General features: G+C 46.0%; 1 protein-coding gene across 1 annotated transcript; it reads right to left on the bottom strand.

Moving 5' to 3' along the window:
* Window positions 1-11,519: 11,519 nt before the first annotated feature.
* On the bottom strand, window positions 11,520-15,071 carry LOC101063317 (dnaJ homolog subfamily A member 3, mitochondrial-like). The gene is made up of 12 exons (XM_011617351.2): window positions 14,844-15,071; window positions 14,200-14,339; window positions 13,820-13,903; window positions 13,533-13,721; window positions 13,305-13,457; window positions 13,034-13,181; window positions 12,780-12,844; window positions 12,550-12,678; window positions 12,329-12,444; window positions 12,141-12,235; window positions 11,914-12,048; window positions 11,520-11,808 (listed from the first exon to the last, which is right to left on the bottom strand). The coding sequence occupies exons 1-11, from the start codon at window positions 15,037-15,039 to the stop codon at window positions 11,957-11,959; spliced, it is 1,407 nt and encodes a 468-aa protein (XP_011615653.2). The 5' UTR covers window positions 15,040-15,071; the 3' UTR covers window positions 11,520-11,808; window positions 11,914-11,956.
* Window positions 15,072-16,549: the final 1,478 nt, after the last annotated feature.

Below are 16,549 nucleotides of genomic sequence, written 5' to 3'. Positions count from 1 at the left end.
GACGCCGCCATGGTGATTGAATTCCTGACGAAAGTGGGGATATCGCCGTGGGTCAGCCGGAGGCCCCTTATCAATCAGACGAAGAAGGTGAGTGAAAACGTCTGTGGGGGAAAATAATAAACCGCTGCTTTTATTGGTTGTTGTTAGGAGCAAAAGAGTCCCTCTGCTGTCAGTCCTGTCATGCCTCATATGCAGCCCATAATGTATAACACACACACACACACACACACACACAGACAGACACACACACACACACGCACGCACGCACGCACGCACGCACGCACGCACACACACACACACACACACACACACACACACACACACACACACACACAGTGCCACTATTTCCATACATACAACAGATCTTTCATCAAAATGTCTTTTTGTCTGACAGAAACTAAAGTTAATTTCTGAAAGTATTCAGGCGGCACAAAAAAAACTTTTTTACGAGCCGTTCCGACGACGCACAAGTGGCGCCGACATTGTTCCATGCTCTCCGCAGCAATCATGAGCAGCACATGATTCCGGCTAATAGGAATCTGGCTTTTTTCATTAATAGTCAAGCTCTGAGATCACAGTCTAGACATGAGATGATTGAATTTTTCAGATTTTAGAGCGTCGCTGATAAACAGTAACAGGGTTTCCTGCTATGAAGGGTGAAAAACTAAGAGTCATCCACTGTCTCCAGGATGTCATCGTGCCAAATAAGGGTCATTTTGGGCAAATTTTGGCCCACAGGAGTCAGTTTTCATGCATTTCCTTCAGCTGCAGCGACTCGTGTGAGTCAAAATCAAGGAAATTTTGTGGTGAACTGTGGTAGAGCTTTCAGTGGGGGAGGGGGGTTAAATCAGAATGGAATTAACCAAGAGAGAAAAATAATTCTTTTTCTGGTTTGTTTGAAGCTCATTGTGTGACTGATTATCAATGTGATGACAAAGGGTTTTATTGACTTTTAGTGTGCTGGAAGAAGCGAGCGATCATATTTACTGACAGGGAGGATGAAAGAGAAGACCGTGGGAGTGATGAGCAGAAGATGAAGCGATTCTCGGGGGGGAAGTTGAATTTCAATGTGAAGAATCCATCCCGCAGTCGTCCCGATCAGGACTGAAATCTTGTTCATTGCATTGAGTTAACATCAGAAAAAGGTGATAAATGTTGATCAACTCCAGATAAGATGTCCTGGAATGCTCAAAATCAGATCAAATAAAATCAATCTTTATTTATATAGCGGTCTATTGGGCTGGTAAGGTATCACTAGCTCCTACAGGTAGGATGGAGCTAGGCCTCTGAGGACCTTGTAGGTCAAAAGAAGGGTTTTAAAAGCCAATGAAGAGATGCCAGTACAGGAGTTATGTGATGTCTTTTGTCAATACCTGTCAGAACTCAGCTGGAGGCTTCTTAAAGAGTTGTTTGGACACCCTGATAATAAAGAATTACAATAGTCCAGCCTGGAAAACATGTGTCGGATAAAAAGATCTAAACCGACCAGGACGTCCTGTGTGTGTGTGTGTGTGTGTGTGTGTGTGTGTGTGTGTGTGTATGACAGGAAAACACGTTTAACACATTTACTGGACAAAATGGTGGCAAATAATCAGCCAGCCAAAAAATGACTGAAAATCCTGCAAATTCATTTTTCATGCATCACTCTGGCTTTTCCAAGGCTCTCACCACGGCTGCCACCAGTCAGATGGCCCAAAACTATACTGGAAAATGGAACTGGTGGACAATAGACAGAGCTAAAAGAGGGATAAAAAGTGGAAATAAGTGGCAGCGTGAGGCCACCAGGGTGACCAGTTCTGCTTCATCGTCCCCGCACAGGTGCTTGTACAGGACCACCAACGCTGATCAGCTCAGCCTGCTTCCTCCCGGCACGGCAAAACCTCCGTTCAGGACATTCTTGGTGGTTTCTGCTGCAGCAAAAACACCAGGTTTGTTTTTCACATCTCGGAGGATTTGGCCACAATTGCGGGTCGTTTGGTAACAGGATGCTGACAGTTCAAATGGGGACAGAAGAGAAAAGTGCTTGTGTTTGACATCTGCTGATGGCTCGGGGTCGTCTCTGACTGGACCCTAACCGGCACATCGTGATGTCATTGCACACACACACACACACGCGCACACAGGTCTTCACAGGATGTTGCACAACTGTATCTTTGCTAATTTATCAACCTTTTTCAAGAGCATTGGCTCCGCAGAGCATTCAGACACACGCCACCTAGAATGATATCTCTGTAGTCTTCGGTGTCCTCCTCTCCCCGGCCAACGCACACATTTCACGCCACACGCCACCTCGCCGCAGGCTACACACGCAACCGCATGCCGGGCTGAGAGGATCCAGAGCTGAAACACACAAAAACGCACACAAACACGGCAGATACTCAAATATCTCCATCACACAAGCCGGCACCTAAACACACACACCGCCGGCCAAGCTCAACACACACACACACACACACACACACACACACACACACACACACTCTCTCTCTCTCTCTCTGAGGCCCTGCGCCGAGGACCAGGGGATTTCCAGCCTGATGCTCCACAGCTGCGGGACGGCAACCAGCGCGCCGCCAACCTGACAGAGCTGTGACCTCACCAAGAAGAGGAGGAACTGGAAAAACAAACTGCACACGATCAGAAGCAGATCCGGATCCAGATCCGGAAGAATGGTGGCGATGGTGACGAAATGCCTTCAGGTCAGTAAGACTGGGAACATCAGCGCATTACTCCCTGTGAGCGGAACACATTGGACCGTGGAAGTGTTCCTGGACGCGGCTCCGAGTCCTCCTCTCCAACTTTTCCTCCCACATGTCCGGAGCACCTGGATCTGACGCTGCTGGAAGTCTTCATCCCAGCGTCCACTTATCTCCCTGCCCTTCACAAACATCTCAGCGCCTCCCCTGCAAACGTTCCCAGGTCAATAAAGAGAAAATACTGGCTTTTGTGAAACGGTAGGAATCATTGGCGAGCGAGGCAGAAGCCCCGGCCAACCTTCAGATCTTCCGGTGGCTCCTTTTCTCCCGGTGGTTGTCATCATTTTATGTGGGTGAGTGACTTTTTTACAGTTTAAGGTCCCTTTGCACTCAGTCCTTCAACCCCCATTTTGCATTTGCCATCTTTTATTCCATTCTCTCCCATCTCTGATGGCAGTTTTTGTCTTTAGCCTCTTATTGTGGCCCGACGGTCCGAGCAGGTTAATTACATGTAAGATCGAAGGCGAAAGTAGCAACTGACAAGCGGCCAGGTGCAGCTTTGGAGCAAAGCAGCTCAAATGCAGAGTTGCGAGTCGTCTACTTTCAAATTTGTGACCATGAGAGGGATCTGGAACACCGAGGAGGAGAAAAGATAACAGCACAACAACCGAAATTAGAGTTAGGATCTCTAGGGATGAGGATGTATTTGTTGAAAACTGTCTTCTTCTTTTCCTCCATCACTCTTATCTTTCCGAGGCTTCACCCTGACACCCCCGCACACGTTCGGGCCTCAGTGTTTACACTCGGCCCCTCTCCTTCTCCCCCTCTCCCAGCTTCATTCCTTCCTCCCAGCCTCTCACTTTTGCCCTCATTTTCTTCTCCCTGTAAAAACTTTGCAGAGAAAACATCCCACTCCCCTCGAGGTGGGATGCCCACGCCTTCCCTGCTGCACGCTCACAGAAAACTGCTAGTGTGACGCTTTCGGCATCGCAGCTCCATCATGTGAACCTTTCCCTGAGAACGGATTTGTCCTAAATCCACAATCTTGGACTATCCCAGGCCGTGTCCTTTAAACTGACCTCTCTTTATTTAAAGGTGGACTCTAGTTGCTCGTGCGGCACACACACACACACACACACACACACACACACACACACACAGAGGCAGGGACAATGCTGCAGTCAGACCTCTGAATGGCCCTAAAACTGTGCTTCAGTCCAGCCATCCTGCTGATACGCGGCTCTTTAGGTGATTCCGGCTCCTCCACCAGGACCAGGACTAACCCTGACCTGCTGGCACGTACATACAGTAGAGAATAAAACCAGCTCCATGTAAATGCGGCCTGTGACATGAGGAAACAGCGATCTCATCCCTCAGATGCCACTTTGTTCTGCTACCAGGGGGTTTAAAGCTGCTAAACAGCCCGCCAGACAATGTTCACTGTCTAATGTAACGTATCCTGGCTCCATCAGCAGAGGCGGGGTTTGTATTGGACTAGAGATGCTCAGATTACATTGTAATTGTCAAAATTTTGAGTTTATTTTTTCTTCTATCATATTTTATTTATGTGTTTGGATTTGCTTGTGGGGGTATCTTCCCACGATCTCCCTGTGATGGAGCCAGTAGGAGGACGATCGAGGGAGCACAAGTGTCACCCATCACCTTTCACCCCCCCAACACACACACACACACACACACACACACACACACACACACACATATACACGCACGCACACACGCACGCACGCACACAGTAAACAGTAAAAGACCAATGCTTGTAAATCCCCCTGACACTGACAGGAAGCCAGTGGCTTCACACATTCATCTCTGAGTCAAGTCCTCCAAATCCACATCACCGCATCCACAGTCTGACTAAGGACGTCTTGACTGGAATTCGGAGTCATATTATGAAAAAATACGGAAGAATAATGACAGAACAACTTGAAAAACATTTCAAACGCCTACCCGGTGAACAGGCCGACCAACACTTTCTACAAATGAAGGTTCTAAATTTGCTGCCACATGATAAATATGTGTTTCACGATAAATTAACACTTTTTATTGATATGTCTTTTACACAACTATCACTTTTAACATTTGGATTAAAAAAATCAATGGATATTGACCCATGTTTCTGTCGTTGCATCCAGATGTGTCCGCTGGAGGTCAATCCGTCACTCCTGTCAAGCTAATTGAGATTTGAGGATATTCCAGCTCCATGTTGTTCTAAAGTCCAGTGAGGAGACACTGGAATATTTACTGAGACAGACAGGTTCAGTGCTGCTTTTTGTCCGGTAGCTGAACTGGGACTAAGAGGGCAGAGGCCCAAAACCACTGGAAAATGGCTAAATCTCTTAAAACCTGCTGCTTCTGAAGGAGGAAATGGACACTTTACTGTACTTCTCTGACTCAACCGTTGAAATGTGACGTATCGAGCCATTGGCTTCCACCCGTTCCCCTAAACCCGCAGATATGAAACGACCCATGAAAGGAAAATAATGAAACCAGCAAATGGGTGGAGAAGGTTGTGTGGGTGGAAAGAGGCATTTAAATCCAGAGGGGAGATTTTTCACAAACCAGGACAAAATCTGGAAGCAGAGACGAGGACGAGGGAAAGTCCCGAAAGGTGGAGATGAAGAGAACAGAAAGTTGGACGCAGTAAGTCAAAGCTCGGTCTTATTTTTGTTGGAGTAGAAAAAGGCCAGGAACAAAGAGTTCCAGACACTGTGAGCCTGCTTCAGATGGTTTTCTGAACTGATTTCTCTACCTGATCTGCATTATTCTGCTGCAGACAGGTGGGGAAAAGTGATCAGAACAACGATACATTCTGCTGTCAACAGGAAGTGGATCGGTTCTTCCTGTTTAATGGAGGTGGATGTCCTCTGTGAGTCTTCTGACTCAGCAACCGGAGCTGTTGATCTTTTCCGCAGCTCTGAAAGACAACACTGATGAGAAAGTTGCTCTGGTATCAGCAACAGACCACCCACCTCCGCCTGCCCGCCCGCTCTCAAGCAAACAGGTATTTTTAGCAGCTCGGAGGGAAATGAAGCCTGGACGTCCTCAATGATTCACTGTGGCCACATCTGTCCTGAACAAGATCGTCTCTGACCCTCAAACACAGAATCCAGCCTGGAGTTGCACCAAAATGATTGCACAGAGCAGGAAAACAGGCTAAAAAGGATGCAGCTTTCCAGAGAACATTCCCAATCTCAATCGTGTCGTTACTCTCAGAGTGATTTAATGAACCTTTAATGGGTGACACAGTGGGTCAGAGGTCAGCACAGTCCCAGCACAGTCCCTTGTTCCTCTCCGACACGGGTCTTTCTGGATGTTTAGTGTATTCTTCAGAACCCGAACCCTCCTAACTAACCTCAATTATAAAACCACTTCTTAACAGTCACACACACACGCGCGCACGTCATGTGTTTTAGCGTGAACACCAGTACAAATTCATTAAACCCTGCAGCCTGCAGCCATGCAGGAACTATGACAAGAACTTGACCCTGTCTGGAATCTCGGGAAGCTCAACACGCACCGAGCCTGATTGGTGGCGATAAAATTTCTATGGAAACTAGTTACTGAGCCGCTGATTAACAAAGCTAAGCGGTTCCCCTCATGAAGGGGAGGGTTGGGGTGTGAATGTCCTCCAAACGGCAGCCTGGGTCTGGTTTATGCAGGTGACGGAGTGTGTGTTGTGGGACGGAGTGAGAAAAGAGGAAAAAAAAGGGAAAATACACGGAATCGTGTCAGTTGGGCACGTGGGCATAAATGAGTCTTTGAAATGGAAGGAAAATTAACTGGATTAGTCATGATCATCATGTGGGTGCCCACTGTAAACACTCCAACACCACACACAAACACCACACACACACACACACACACACACACACACACACACACACACACACACACGGGCTGACAAAATCCTCTCATTACGCACCACCACACCATGATGTGTGTGTTTCCACACACCTTCTCAACAAATCCCGGCTGCAGACGAACTTGGCAGGTTACCATGACGAAAAGGCGATGAGTGAAAGTGTGAGAAGGTTGATTAAAGGAGGGGGGCAGAGAGAAAGAGAGGGATGGAGAGGGAGGAAGGGGGGGGGCATCTGTTTGTGGTTAGCGCTTCGGAGTGCGATGGATCGCCTGGCGGGGGGTTTCACTCACACGCACATCATGGCAGCCCTCAGTTCCCTAAAATATTCCCGACATGCACATCACAAGTAAATCTTCCATCGTGGTGCCGTAAGATAAGCCTCTGAATGATGCATCTGTTAAATATTTAGCTGGTGTGGGTGGTTGGAGGGGACTGGTGGAGGATTCTTTAAAGTTCAGCAGGAGTTCAGAGACAGATCAGCCTCCAATCTCTCCGTATTCCAAAGAAACATCAAATCGGGCCTCCAGATTACAGAATTCATAAGGGACTTTAGAAAACAACCCGAAATTGTTTATTGAACTTAGTGAAACTGTAGAAAAACCATCCCAAGGTGTGTAATCCCTGCCGCTACTGTAGGAATATGATGTTTTAAACTTTTACTAGTTCCCATTTCAGACCAGAACACCTGCAGATTTCCTGAAGGGGACCATAAACCAGCATCAGCAAAGAGAGACACCTGAAGCAGAGGCTGTGAGGCGATTCCCACCTGCGTGTGGTCCGACAACAAATTAAATCTGGGTTATACGAGCCGGGCAAACAGAATTAGAGAGGGAAGAGCTGCTGTAAAGGTTTTAGTGCGTCCGACCCTCATAAAAGGCTGTGAGAACTGTTGTCTCTGAGTGTTTATAGCTGACCGGGAAAGAGGAAGGGCACCTCATGAACAGGCACGTGTTTAGACAGAAGTAATGATGTGGTTCCACGTTTGCCAGCTGGATTTCATCAATACAGCTCGATATAAATCGGAAGGATTCGATTCAAAGGGCTTTTTAAAACGGCAGTTATCTGTTTCTGATCAGATGGAACCAAACGAGGGGTGAAAGTGCAGATTTGGAGCGGGTTGGCATTCGCAGTTTAGCCTGATTCAAACCAGAACAAATCTGCCATTTGGTTTGGAGGGAGGGTCCAAACGTCCACGACCAGCCCAGAGTTTGGGTTCTTGTGCGTTACTTTGATATTTTTTAGCAACGTTTCACATCACCACCCAACCCAACAAGCTCATGAGGAACAAAAACAAACCCCAAACCAGTTTAACCACACCAGAGATTTCAGCTGGTGCCCGCCACCGCCTCTATTTAAGCATTCAGGGAGGCGTGGTCTAACGCCTGATTGGTCCATATTAGCAACAACCTGCTGTCAAGCCCCAATCAAGGTTCTGACCAGGTGAAGCGGGTCATTACCAACCCACGGGGCGCGAATCTCATCAGAGGGAGAGAAAACTGCCTCTGTAGAGTTAAATAATGGCAGATAATACCAGGACTAACCCTCTGGTGTGTGTGTGTGTGTGTGTGTGTGTGTGTGTGTGTGTGTGTGTAAAAGAGAAATCACTGACATTGTTATTGCAGTTTTCCAGCTGTTCAAACACAGTGAAAAATGCTGTGATTGTTTTATTCACTTTTCCAGGGTTTTATTTCACACCTCTTGTCTGACACACGTGCACAAACACACGAAGGAGCCGCTGCATATTCAACCGTCAGTATCTAATAAGTCTTTCTGCGTGACTGATTGTTGATTTTTCTACTTTAGCTCGACTTCTGGAGCCGCAAAGTGATTCGAGTCTTGCAAAAATATTGTTTTATGCTCAGTCACTCGCCAGTGAAACCCCGGTCAACAGTGACTGTAACACCATGATGTCCAGCCGCCCATGAGCTGGGGGTAAGGGGTCGTTGTAGAGGGGCAGGAGGCCATTAGTTCGGTTCTCACACCCAAAGACAACCATCAAATCACCGACTTTTGTAGTTCCCGTCTGACTTTTCTGTGTTCTCATTTCCCTTCTTTACCTTTTACTCCTTTTCTCCTTATTTCATCTATAAAGGAGTCTCCCACCTGCAGCATGGGAACAGTTAGACGGGGTTGGGCTGCATTCCTGGACCAGAGGAACCAATCTGGCTCCGAACGGTGTTGATAAATGGCGCCGCCTCCTCCGCCCTCGCTCCTTTTTCTTTGTTTTTGAAGTTATGGATGACATCACCGCTCGGGTGCAGATCCTCAGTAGGATGAAGGTCAAGTTCCTGTTTACACATACACAAGAGCCGTGTCCTCGAGTGTCCTCCTGGACTCCTCGCGTGTCTGTGTCATTTGTTTGAGCCCAGATCTGGCATGTTCGTCAAACCCTCACGAGTCAGGATCAGAGATTTTATCTTCGCCACCAGGACCAAACCTGGAGAACCAGACAAACTGGGATTGGGACAAGAATCTTTACAGTAGGCTCAGTGGATGATTTTTCCCATTTTTTTTATGCTTCTACGTCTTCATTTCCACCTGCCAGCCTGAGCTCAGCTCCAAATCATTGCACCATATTTCATAGTTCTTCCAGTAGCTCTCAAAATGGTTGCTAATAGGGTGTAATTAGTAACAAATTAGTAATCAAGAAAGGCTCTGATTTAACCTCAGTGTTTCTACTCTCACCACAGGACAAGAAATCTAAAGAAGTTTTTTTTCCTAATTTATGGCAGGTTGAAGGCAAACAGGCTGCTCAGTCAGTGTTCCAGCTCTCAGAGAGAAAGGTCTGAAAGGCATTAGCAGACATGAGGTCATCCATTTGTGTGCTATATGTCATGCTGTGTTTGTAGTTGGGTGAGAGTGGGAGGACTTGGGCCAGACCAGAACATTGGCCAAGGAGCTCTGAATGAATATGGAACCATGTGGAAAACATTTGGCAATCTGGTAATCTGAAACTCGATCTGGGGGTCAGCGTTTTAATAGTAACCTGGGCAGGGAACATCTCCTTGACCCCGTCGAGGTGGATGTAAACATACATCCGTGCACACACTCACACCAGAATGAACCAGAGGTGCATGTGGCAGCGATCTGGAACCCCAATTAGCTGAGGCTGGGGGTGGTGAAAGGAAGCAGGGGGGTGAAATTGGACCACGGTTTCTTCTGATTGAGGGGAAATGGGAAGCAGGCTGGAACTAAAGTTCCCCTTGAGGCCCTCTCACACACTCAGACTCACACACACGTACCTAAGCGTGGTCACTGTGATAAAATATCTCCACGCTGCAGCTCCGTGATTACGGCCTTTGGGGCCCTCAAGCGCAACATGGGTCTTGGATTCAGAGTCTGCGGGATGATTCACCGCCTAATCCAGCCTGGATTTCTCACACTTGGCTTTATTTCCCCTCTGGACCTTCTCTAAACACCCAGATGACAGGTCGCTAAATCACAAATCTTTGGCTTTTAATAGTAATTGAACAATAGTTAAACAGTTAAACAGTTTCCATGAACAGCAAACCTTGAGGGTGAGACGCTTGCGTTGGGGAAGTTCAGAGCCAGATTACAGAACCCATCCTGAAATATGCGTTATTGTTAAAGTTGTGACCAGGAGCTTGAAGACCCCCGTCTGTAACCTGAAGTGTCTTCCTCACCCAGTGGGAACACGGGGAAAAAAATCCCCAGTTTACATAGAGCCCGTTCCCGTTCCCAGTGGACAGGTCAGCAGCAAGGGGGAATAATCCCGGTGTAGTGGGCTTCCCGGTGGGGGGACCCTCACGCACCTGCTCCTTTCTGCTCAAATGTGCCCTTAATGTCTCAGAAAATCACTGATTTTTGTCCACACAGACAGCTTTTAGAAAAGAGCTCAAAATATAATAACGCCAGGATACAAAAGCCACACAAGAGCCCCCTACAAGACCAATTACCCCCCAACATTCTGCTCTTGAGCTCGGTGTGAGGCCCTGTGAAAAGGACATGAGGCTCTTTGTAACATAACGCTGAAGGGAAACGATTAGCATGATTCCAGTTGCTTTTCCCAGTTACTCCCAGCAACCAGCTGTCAATCACAGGTGATTGGCAGATGAAAGCCTTTATCTGTTTGCATAGCAGAGGGTCTATATGCATCCCTGCCTTTATGGCTTGACAAGGTCAAATAATGTCCTGAAGCTTTCACCTCGCTCCAACACTTAATTACCTTTTATTGACTTCAGCAAAGTCTGGCCGTCGGAGTCAGAACGTGTCACTTCACGTTGTAAAGGTTTTTGTTGCCTGTCTGTTCCAATTCAGAGTCAGATAGACACAGATGTCTGTGCTTCAGTACAGGTCTGAGGCTTTCCCAGAGCTTCCAGAGCTGAAGGAAGACAGATCTAAACCAGGACCGGGCAATGGTTCGGTTTTGACCCCGAGTGGGTCGCCTTCAGCACTCACTTTAATGATTTTGCATCCTGTTTTTAAAAATGGAATTTATATGCATGCAGGTTAACTTAAAACAAGTTCTCCAGGTTGAAAGCTTGAAAAGGGAGTGACAAGTAAAAGTAAACTAGTTTCTTCCGGATGTTTCTTCCTTGATAAACATTTACATTGAAGTGGCAAGATGCATGTCCCAACTCGACATATAAATCATCCCAGTAATTGACCAATTTTGGTAATATTCTGAGCTACAGTTTCTACTAGGTGCACACAGGTTTAGATAAAATTAAATTGGTAGACTCGATACTGATGAAAATGGAGATTGATGATTTAATGTCTCACACTCCCATCTAGCGGTAACTACTGATATTACATCTAATTAAAAACGAAACCCCTCGACATTACATGTTAATATATTAGCTTTATTGAGTACCTGTCTAAATAAATGTGGACATCTAATTTATTAGTCGGAAGCATGTATGAGAGTGGGTGTATTTAAGATTAACTCCTTAATGTATTTCCAGATTGACACACAAAAGAAATAACACTGTTATACCATAATTTATTCATCATTGCATAGTAAAATACTTTTAAACATTTTGCACAGTGTAGTAGAAACACATTAGCTCCTTTTTTGTGTGTTTGTGTATCTCTGCAAGCTGCTCTGATTCAGGACAGCAACCCCAAAAACCATGACTTTTGGGCTTTCTCAGCTGGGCAGTTGTCTGCGCAGTGTGGATGGAGATGTTTGCTGACTGCGTGAACATGGAAACCATCTGATCGTTACAGGAGTTTCACACAGCAGAATCTTCTCACGGCATGTTGGTTTCCCACCTGAACAGCAAAAACACGTTTTCTATTTTACGTTAACGCAATGGTTGGACGCTGGAGGTTCAACAATAAAACATCTTGAATGCGGTATTTGTCAGTCTGACACACCTTTAAGAGGTCAGAGGTTATCTGAACCCCAAAACCTGCAGCGTTAGCTCATCCACTTCTTTAGTTTTGAGACGAACCCTTCTTCATGGTCCTTTGGGTTGTTTGACTTAGAAGCCGAGGTTCTGCCGCCCTCGTCTGGACACAAGAGGGCACTACATCATGCCACTGCCGTTGGGACCGTTTCTCTTGCCCTCTCCGAACACTGGAGCAGACCTCTCAACACTGACCTGCTGAAGCCTTGACTCCGTTCACAGTCCCGTGAACGTCAGTCTCCTCTTCAGCGTAACACATTACCAATGAACGCTGGCGTTTAGTCAACTTCCTGCAGGAGAACAATGAGGAATAAGGGGAGAAAGACACTGAAGACTGACTGAACATTCCAACAGATGCTTCAACAGGGGGATGAGGGTCTTACTTCGGCACTCTGATCTTGATGTGAGCATAGTGATCTCCATAACTGTAGCTGTTCATCTTTCGAATGCCGTTCCCCTGGAGCAGGATAACCTGGTCGGCCTGGCAACCGGCAGGAATCTGGGTACCAACAGAAATGTCAGTGTGAGAATATTCTAAAACAAAAATTTAAAGAATCTGATGGTAACCAGACGTCAACATGCATGGCGGCCAACTGGTACTCACCACCAAACTGATGGGCTTGTACAGACCCTGTACCTCAGTTACACCCCCCAGTATGGCCTGAGCCACAGAGATAAACACGTTTGAGTGGATGTTAATTCCTTCCCGCCTGTAAATTGGACTCTTTTGGACCTGCACAGACATTTCTCATGAATACACAGCACTTCAGTACAAAACTAACCTGTTGAACTCAATGGCGTCATAAAAAGGCCTGAAAATCAGACAAAACGTACTCTGAACGTGATGATGATTTCTCTGCCTCCGACTGGCACGGTGACCTTCCCACCATCTTCAACTCCTGCCAAGAATCATCGAAATCATTGTTCTCTTAACTTGAAAGAAAACCTTAAAGCTTAGAAGCTACAAAATCAGTTAGTCAGAAGGGCAACAGCAACTAGAGTGTGTTCAAGCCATTAGGACTGGAATGAAATAAAACAAAATAATGAGTATTAAAACCTCAATCTGAAAAAAATGTGGATATTCCTACCAGCGGGTACTGGAACAGTGATGGTCTGCTTCCTTTTGGTCAGGCCTGAGCCTCGACATAGAGCACAGGGCGTGATTATTATCGACTTCCTCCCGCCGCAGCGTCGACAGGAGCTGCGCAGCATATATGAACCAGTGTTGATTTCTTCCTGCAGGGGGCAACACAGTCAGATCAAACCCAGCGGTTTGATGAGGTCTAATGGTTTCCTATGGTATAAAGGGAAGATCTTATGGACCTTCTTGAGTATGGCTCCTCCTCACACACAACTCACCATGCCAGTGCCGTTGCAATAGTGGCACACAGATACCTTGGTGCCCGGCTCGCCACCGCTTCCGTTACATCTCGGGCAGGTGTCCTCGATGTCTACGCTCAGGTCTTTGTTGGCACCCTTAACTGCCTCCAAAAACGTGAGCTCCATCAGGAACTGCAGAAAAGAAAAGAGGCTGAGCTTTGAGCTACACTTAAAACATTTCCATTTGAAAATGTATCAGCGTCACACCTCTGGCCTGTCATCAAAAACGCTGTTGAAGTGGCTGAAGTTCGCAAACTCTCCAAATATGCGCCTGAAGAGATCTTCGGGGTCGATGTTGGTCGACCCAGCCCGGTAGTACTGCTGCTCACCCGTGCTGCCATGGTTGGGGCTGAAGCCCAGGTCGTACTGCTTCCTCTTCACCTCATCACTCAGCATCTTTTGGGTTGGAAAAGCAAATGTCATGATGGAATTGACCATAGATCACATGTCCTGAAACTATTAATGCAGCCAAAGATGCATTTGTGACGTAATACCTCATAGGCATCGGCCAGCTTTGCAAACTTCTCTTTGGCATTTGGGTCATCTTGGTTAGTGTCTGGGTGATGCTTCTTCGCCAGCTACAAAACAGACACGGAGGAGATGCTTTTTTACTTATCTCCTATTATCAATGATACTGTCATTAGATAAAAGCATGAAGCAAACTTGGCAGAATCAAACAATTGTGCATCAGCCAATGGTAACTGAGGTAGGTCAACCACTGGCTGATACACAGGTCACATTACCACCGAATGACACCTCTGATGAAGACGGATGCACGCCGTCGCATATTTTGAACAATGAACATTGTTAGATAACTGTCCTACATGCATTAATCCCCCCTCTTGCTTGTGCAGATAGTTTCTGTGTGTGTGACCTGGTAATAAGCCTTTTTGATCTCCTTCTGTGACGCAGTGCGAGAAACACCCAAGATTTGATAGAAGTCCTCTGTGTTTGCACACCTGCTGCTGCTGGTATGAAATGAATGGTAAGTGGCATCATGGGAAGCTTTTAAGCCTGCAGAGAAATGATCAGAAACAGATAAGGGTATGAGAGTTTAGAAGGAGTTAAAATGATGCAAGTAACACACAATACTGCGATGCCATCGGGCCTTAGTAGCAATATTTTTTTACTCTGGTAATAAATATGACAACCTATTTCATCTGCAATGCATCACAAAAGAAAGACAAGACATGATCTAGTTTTGGTATAACGATACACTCATGTTAACGGGCTAATCACGAGACGGGAGACCATTTGATCACCAAATTATTGCAGATGATTTCGTAATAACTGTAGATGGTAGCGTTGCCTTTGGTGTAACTATCATTTAAATGTCTCTTTGAGAAATGATGTTACATCCAGTAGTTATTCAAGGACACCTACATAACGTTCAACCATGCTAAAGGGCATGGTATGTTATCTCTAAGAACTGGTATTTCATACATACAAGCCTAAATTGGTGATCTAAAAAGTACATTTTTCGGTTGACATCCAATGTTATGCTAACAGCTAACACACCTGTCAGCCCCGTAAATTTCACATTTCCGCGTATCCTGGAGATCAAGGTATCCGCTAACGTTCCGGGCTGCTTCTGCAACAAAGCTGTGGTGCCAATACAAGCTCGTCTGTCGGCGAACTTTAGGAGACGACGGTGTGCGCTGCAAAGTGATGCTGAGAAACAGCGTTTAGCGAACCAGGAAGCGAAAGACGCCATTATTACTTCCTGTTTCAACGCATGCGCACAACTGCCCGGCGCTTCTGAGCGTTTGAGGACAAGGACGCGGGTTAAGTCACAACAAGGTTGTGACAGATTTTACTATAGGCTATTGATCAATGTATTTACTGATTCACTTAATTGTTTTCTGAAATGACTAATGTAAAAGAAACTCGGCAAGAAATACTTCAAATACTTCAACTTCAATATCACTGTACGCGATAGGACCTCAACACATTTATTTGGTAATATATTATATGCATTAGATATGATCTTCAAAAGTTCAACGGACAATATCAAAAGATAAAATGGTTCAAGGATATCTGTGCATCATCAAAAATGACATTAAAGCACAGAATTTGCTTTTATTCCTCAGCCTTTAACAACGTGGTTACGTGATATCTAGCAACGTTAAGATTGCCATCACCTCTGAAGCGTTTGCATAATTATGTCAAATTTTGTTACATCTGACCCAACGACGCTACTGCCCCGCACAGTCGGCAGATGGCGCTATATAACTGCGAATAACGGGACCCTCAGAAACAAGTTAAAACAGTCATAAAGATAGGAGATACGTTTAATTTTGTCTTAGCTGAAATATGTTGGGCGCGCGCGCGCGCACGTGCGCCGTTGAGTGCGTGAATGCGTGTGCGCGACTTTGTGTGTGTGTGTGCGTGCGAGTGTGTGAATGTGTGTGCTTGTGTGTGTGAGTTGATGAAAGAAAACCTCATGCTCCTGTCTGTCTTAGTCATTCTCCGCCATCTCCGTGGTGACCAGCAAACCAGCATCCCAGCTGTGCAAGGCTGTGGGAAATGTCCAATTTCAATTCTTACCAAAGATGATCCTAAACCACTTATTAACCAAGAAGGAGATTATAAACTGACTGACTGAAATGTTCTAAATGAGGCATTTTTTTTAAAAATTGCATGTGAGGAAACCTGCTTCATTTTGCCCTTTTTTTAGTCTTTCAGGCTTTGTTGTTCAGAGGTCAAATAATCCCACCAGTTGGAGGTGGGTGGGGGTTGTCACTCTTCACTCAATTATTTATGCTCATAACACACACACACACACACACACACACACACACACACAAATATAGGTTCAAAGGTGCAGTGCAGTCAGTAATCCCTGCTCAGGGGTTATGAGCGGTGGTATTTGTGCTCCATACATCAGCATCACTGTCAGTCAACTAGCGCAACCACTTCAAACCTCCAGCTGAATGGCAGTCACTGGGAGGAGAACAACATGACTGACCCAGATTGATCCTGCTCCGCTAAACAAAGTGCACAATTGTCACACAAACTTCTGCTTTTCGTGAAACACCAGGCCACAACGGCTTGGATCTGATGTGCCGATGGCGCCGCATTCTTTGGAAGATCCAGCGTGCTGATTGGCTGCGTGAATTAAGATATGTAGTGAAACCAGATTCAAGAATCAGTTGTATGAAATGGCCAAAGCCTGGATTAAACATGACCCGTCACGGTTAAACTAAAAAAAAAAAGCTTAATTT

Source organism: Takifugu rubripes, chromosome 17 (genome assembly GCF_901000725.2).
Source record: "Takifugu rubripes chromosome 17, fTakRub1.2, whole genome shotgun sequence".
Taxonomy (NCBI): Eukaryota; Metazoa; Chordata; class Actinopteri; order Tetraodontiformes; family Tetraodontidae; genus Takifugu; species Takifugu rubripes.
This window is presented reverse-complemented; position numbering and strand designations above follow the sequence as displayed.

Bases quoted from the DNA above. Each gene is read 5' to 3' on its own strand.
- LOC101063317 (XM_011617351.2), bottom strand. From the start codon at position 15,039: ATGGCGTCTTTCGCTTCCTGGTTCGCTAAACGCTGTTTCTCAGCATCA. The intron at 13,722-13,819 runs GTATTACGTCAC...CCAACCCAAAAG, and splicing joins AGCTGGCCGATGCCTATGAG to ATGCTGAGTGATGAGGTGAA. The intron at 12,049-12,140 runs GTCAGTGTTGAG...TCTTGTGTCCAG, and splicing joins CGGAGTCAAGGCTTCAGCAG to ACGAGGGCGGCAGAACCTCG.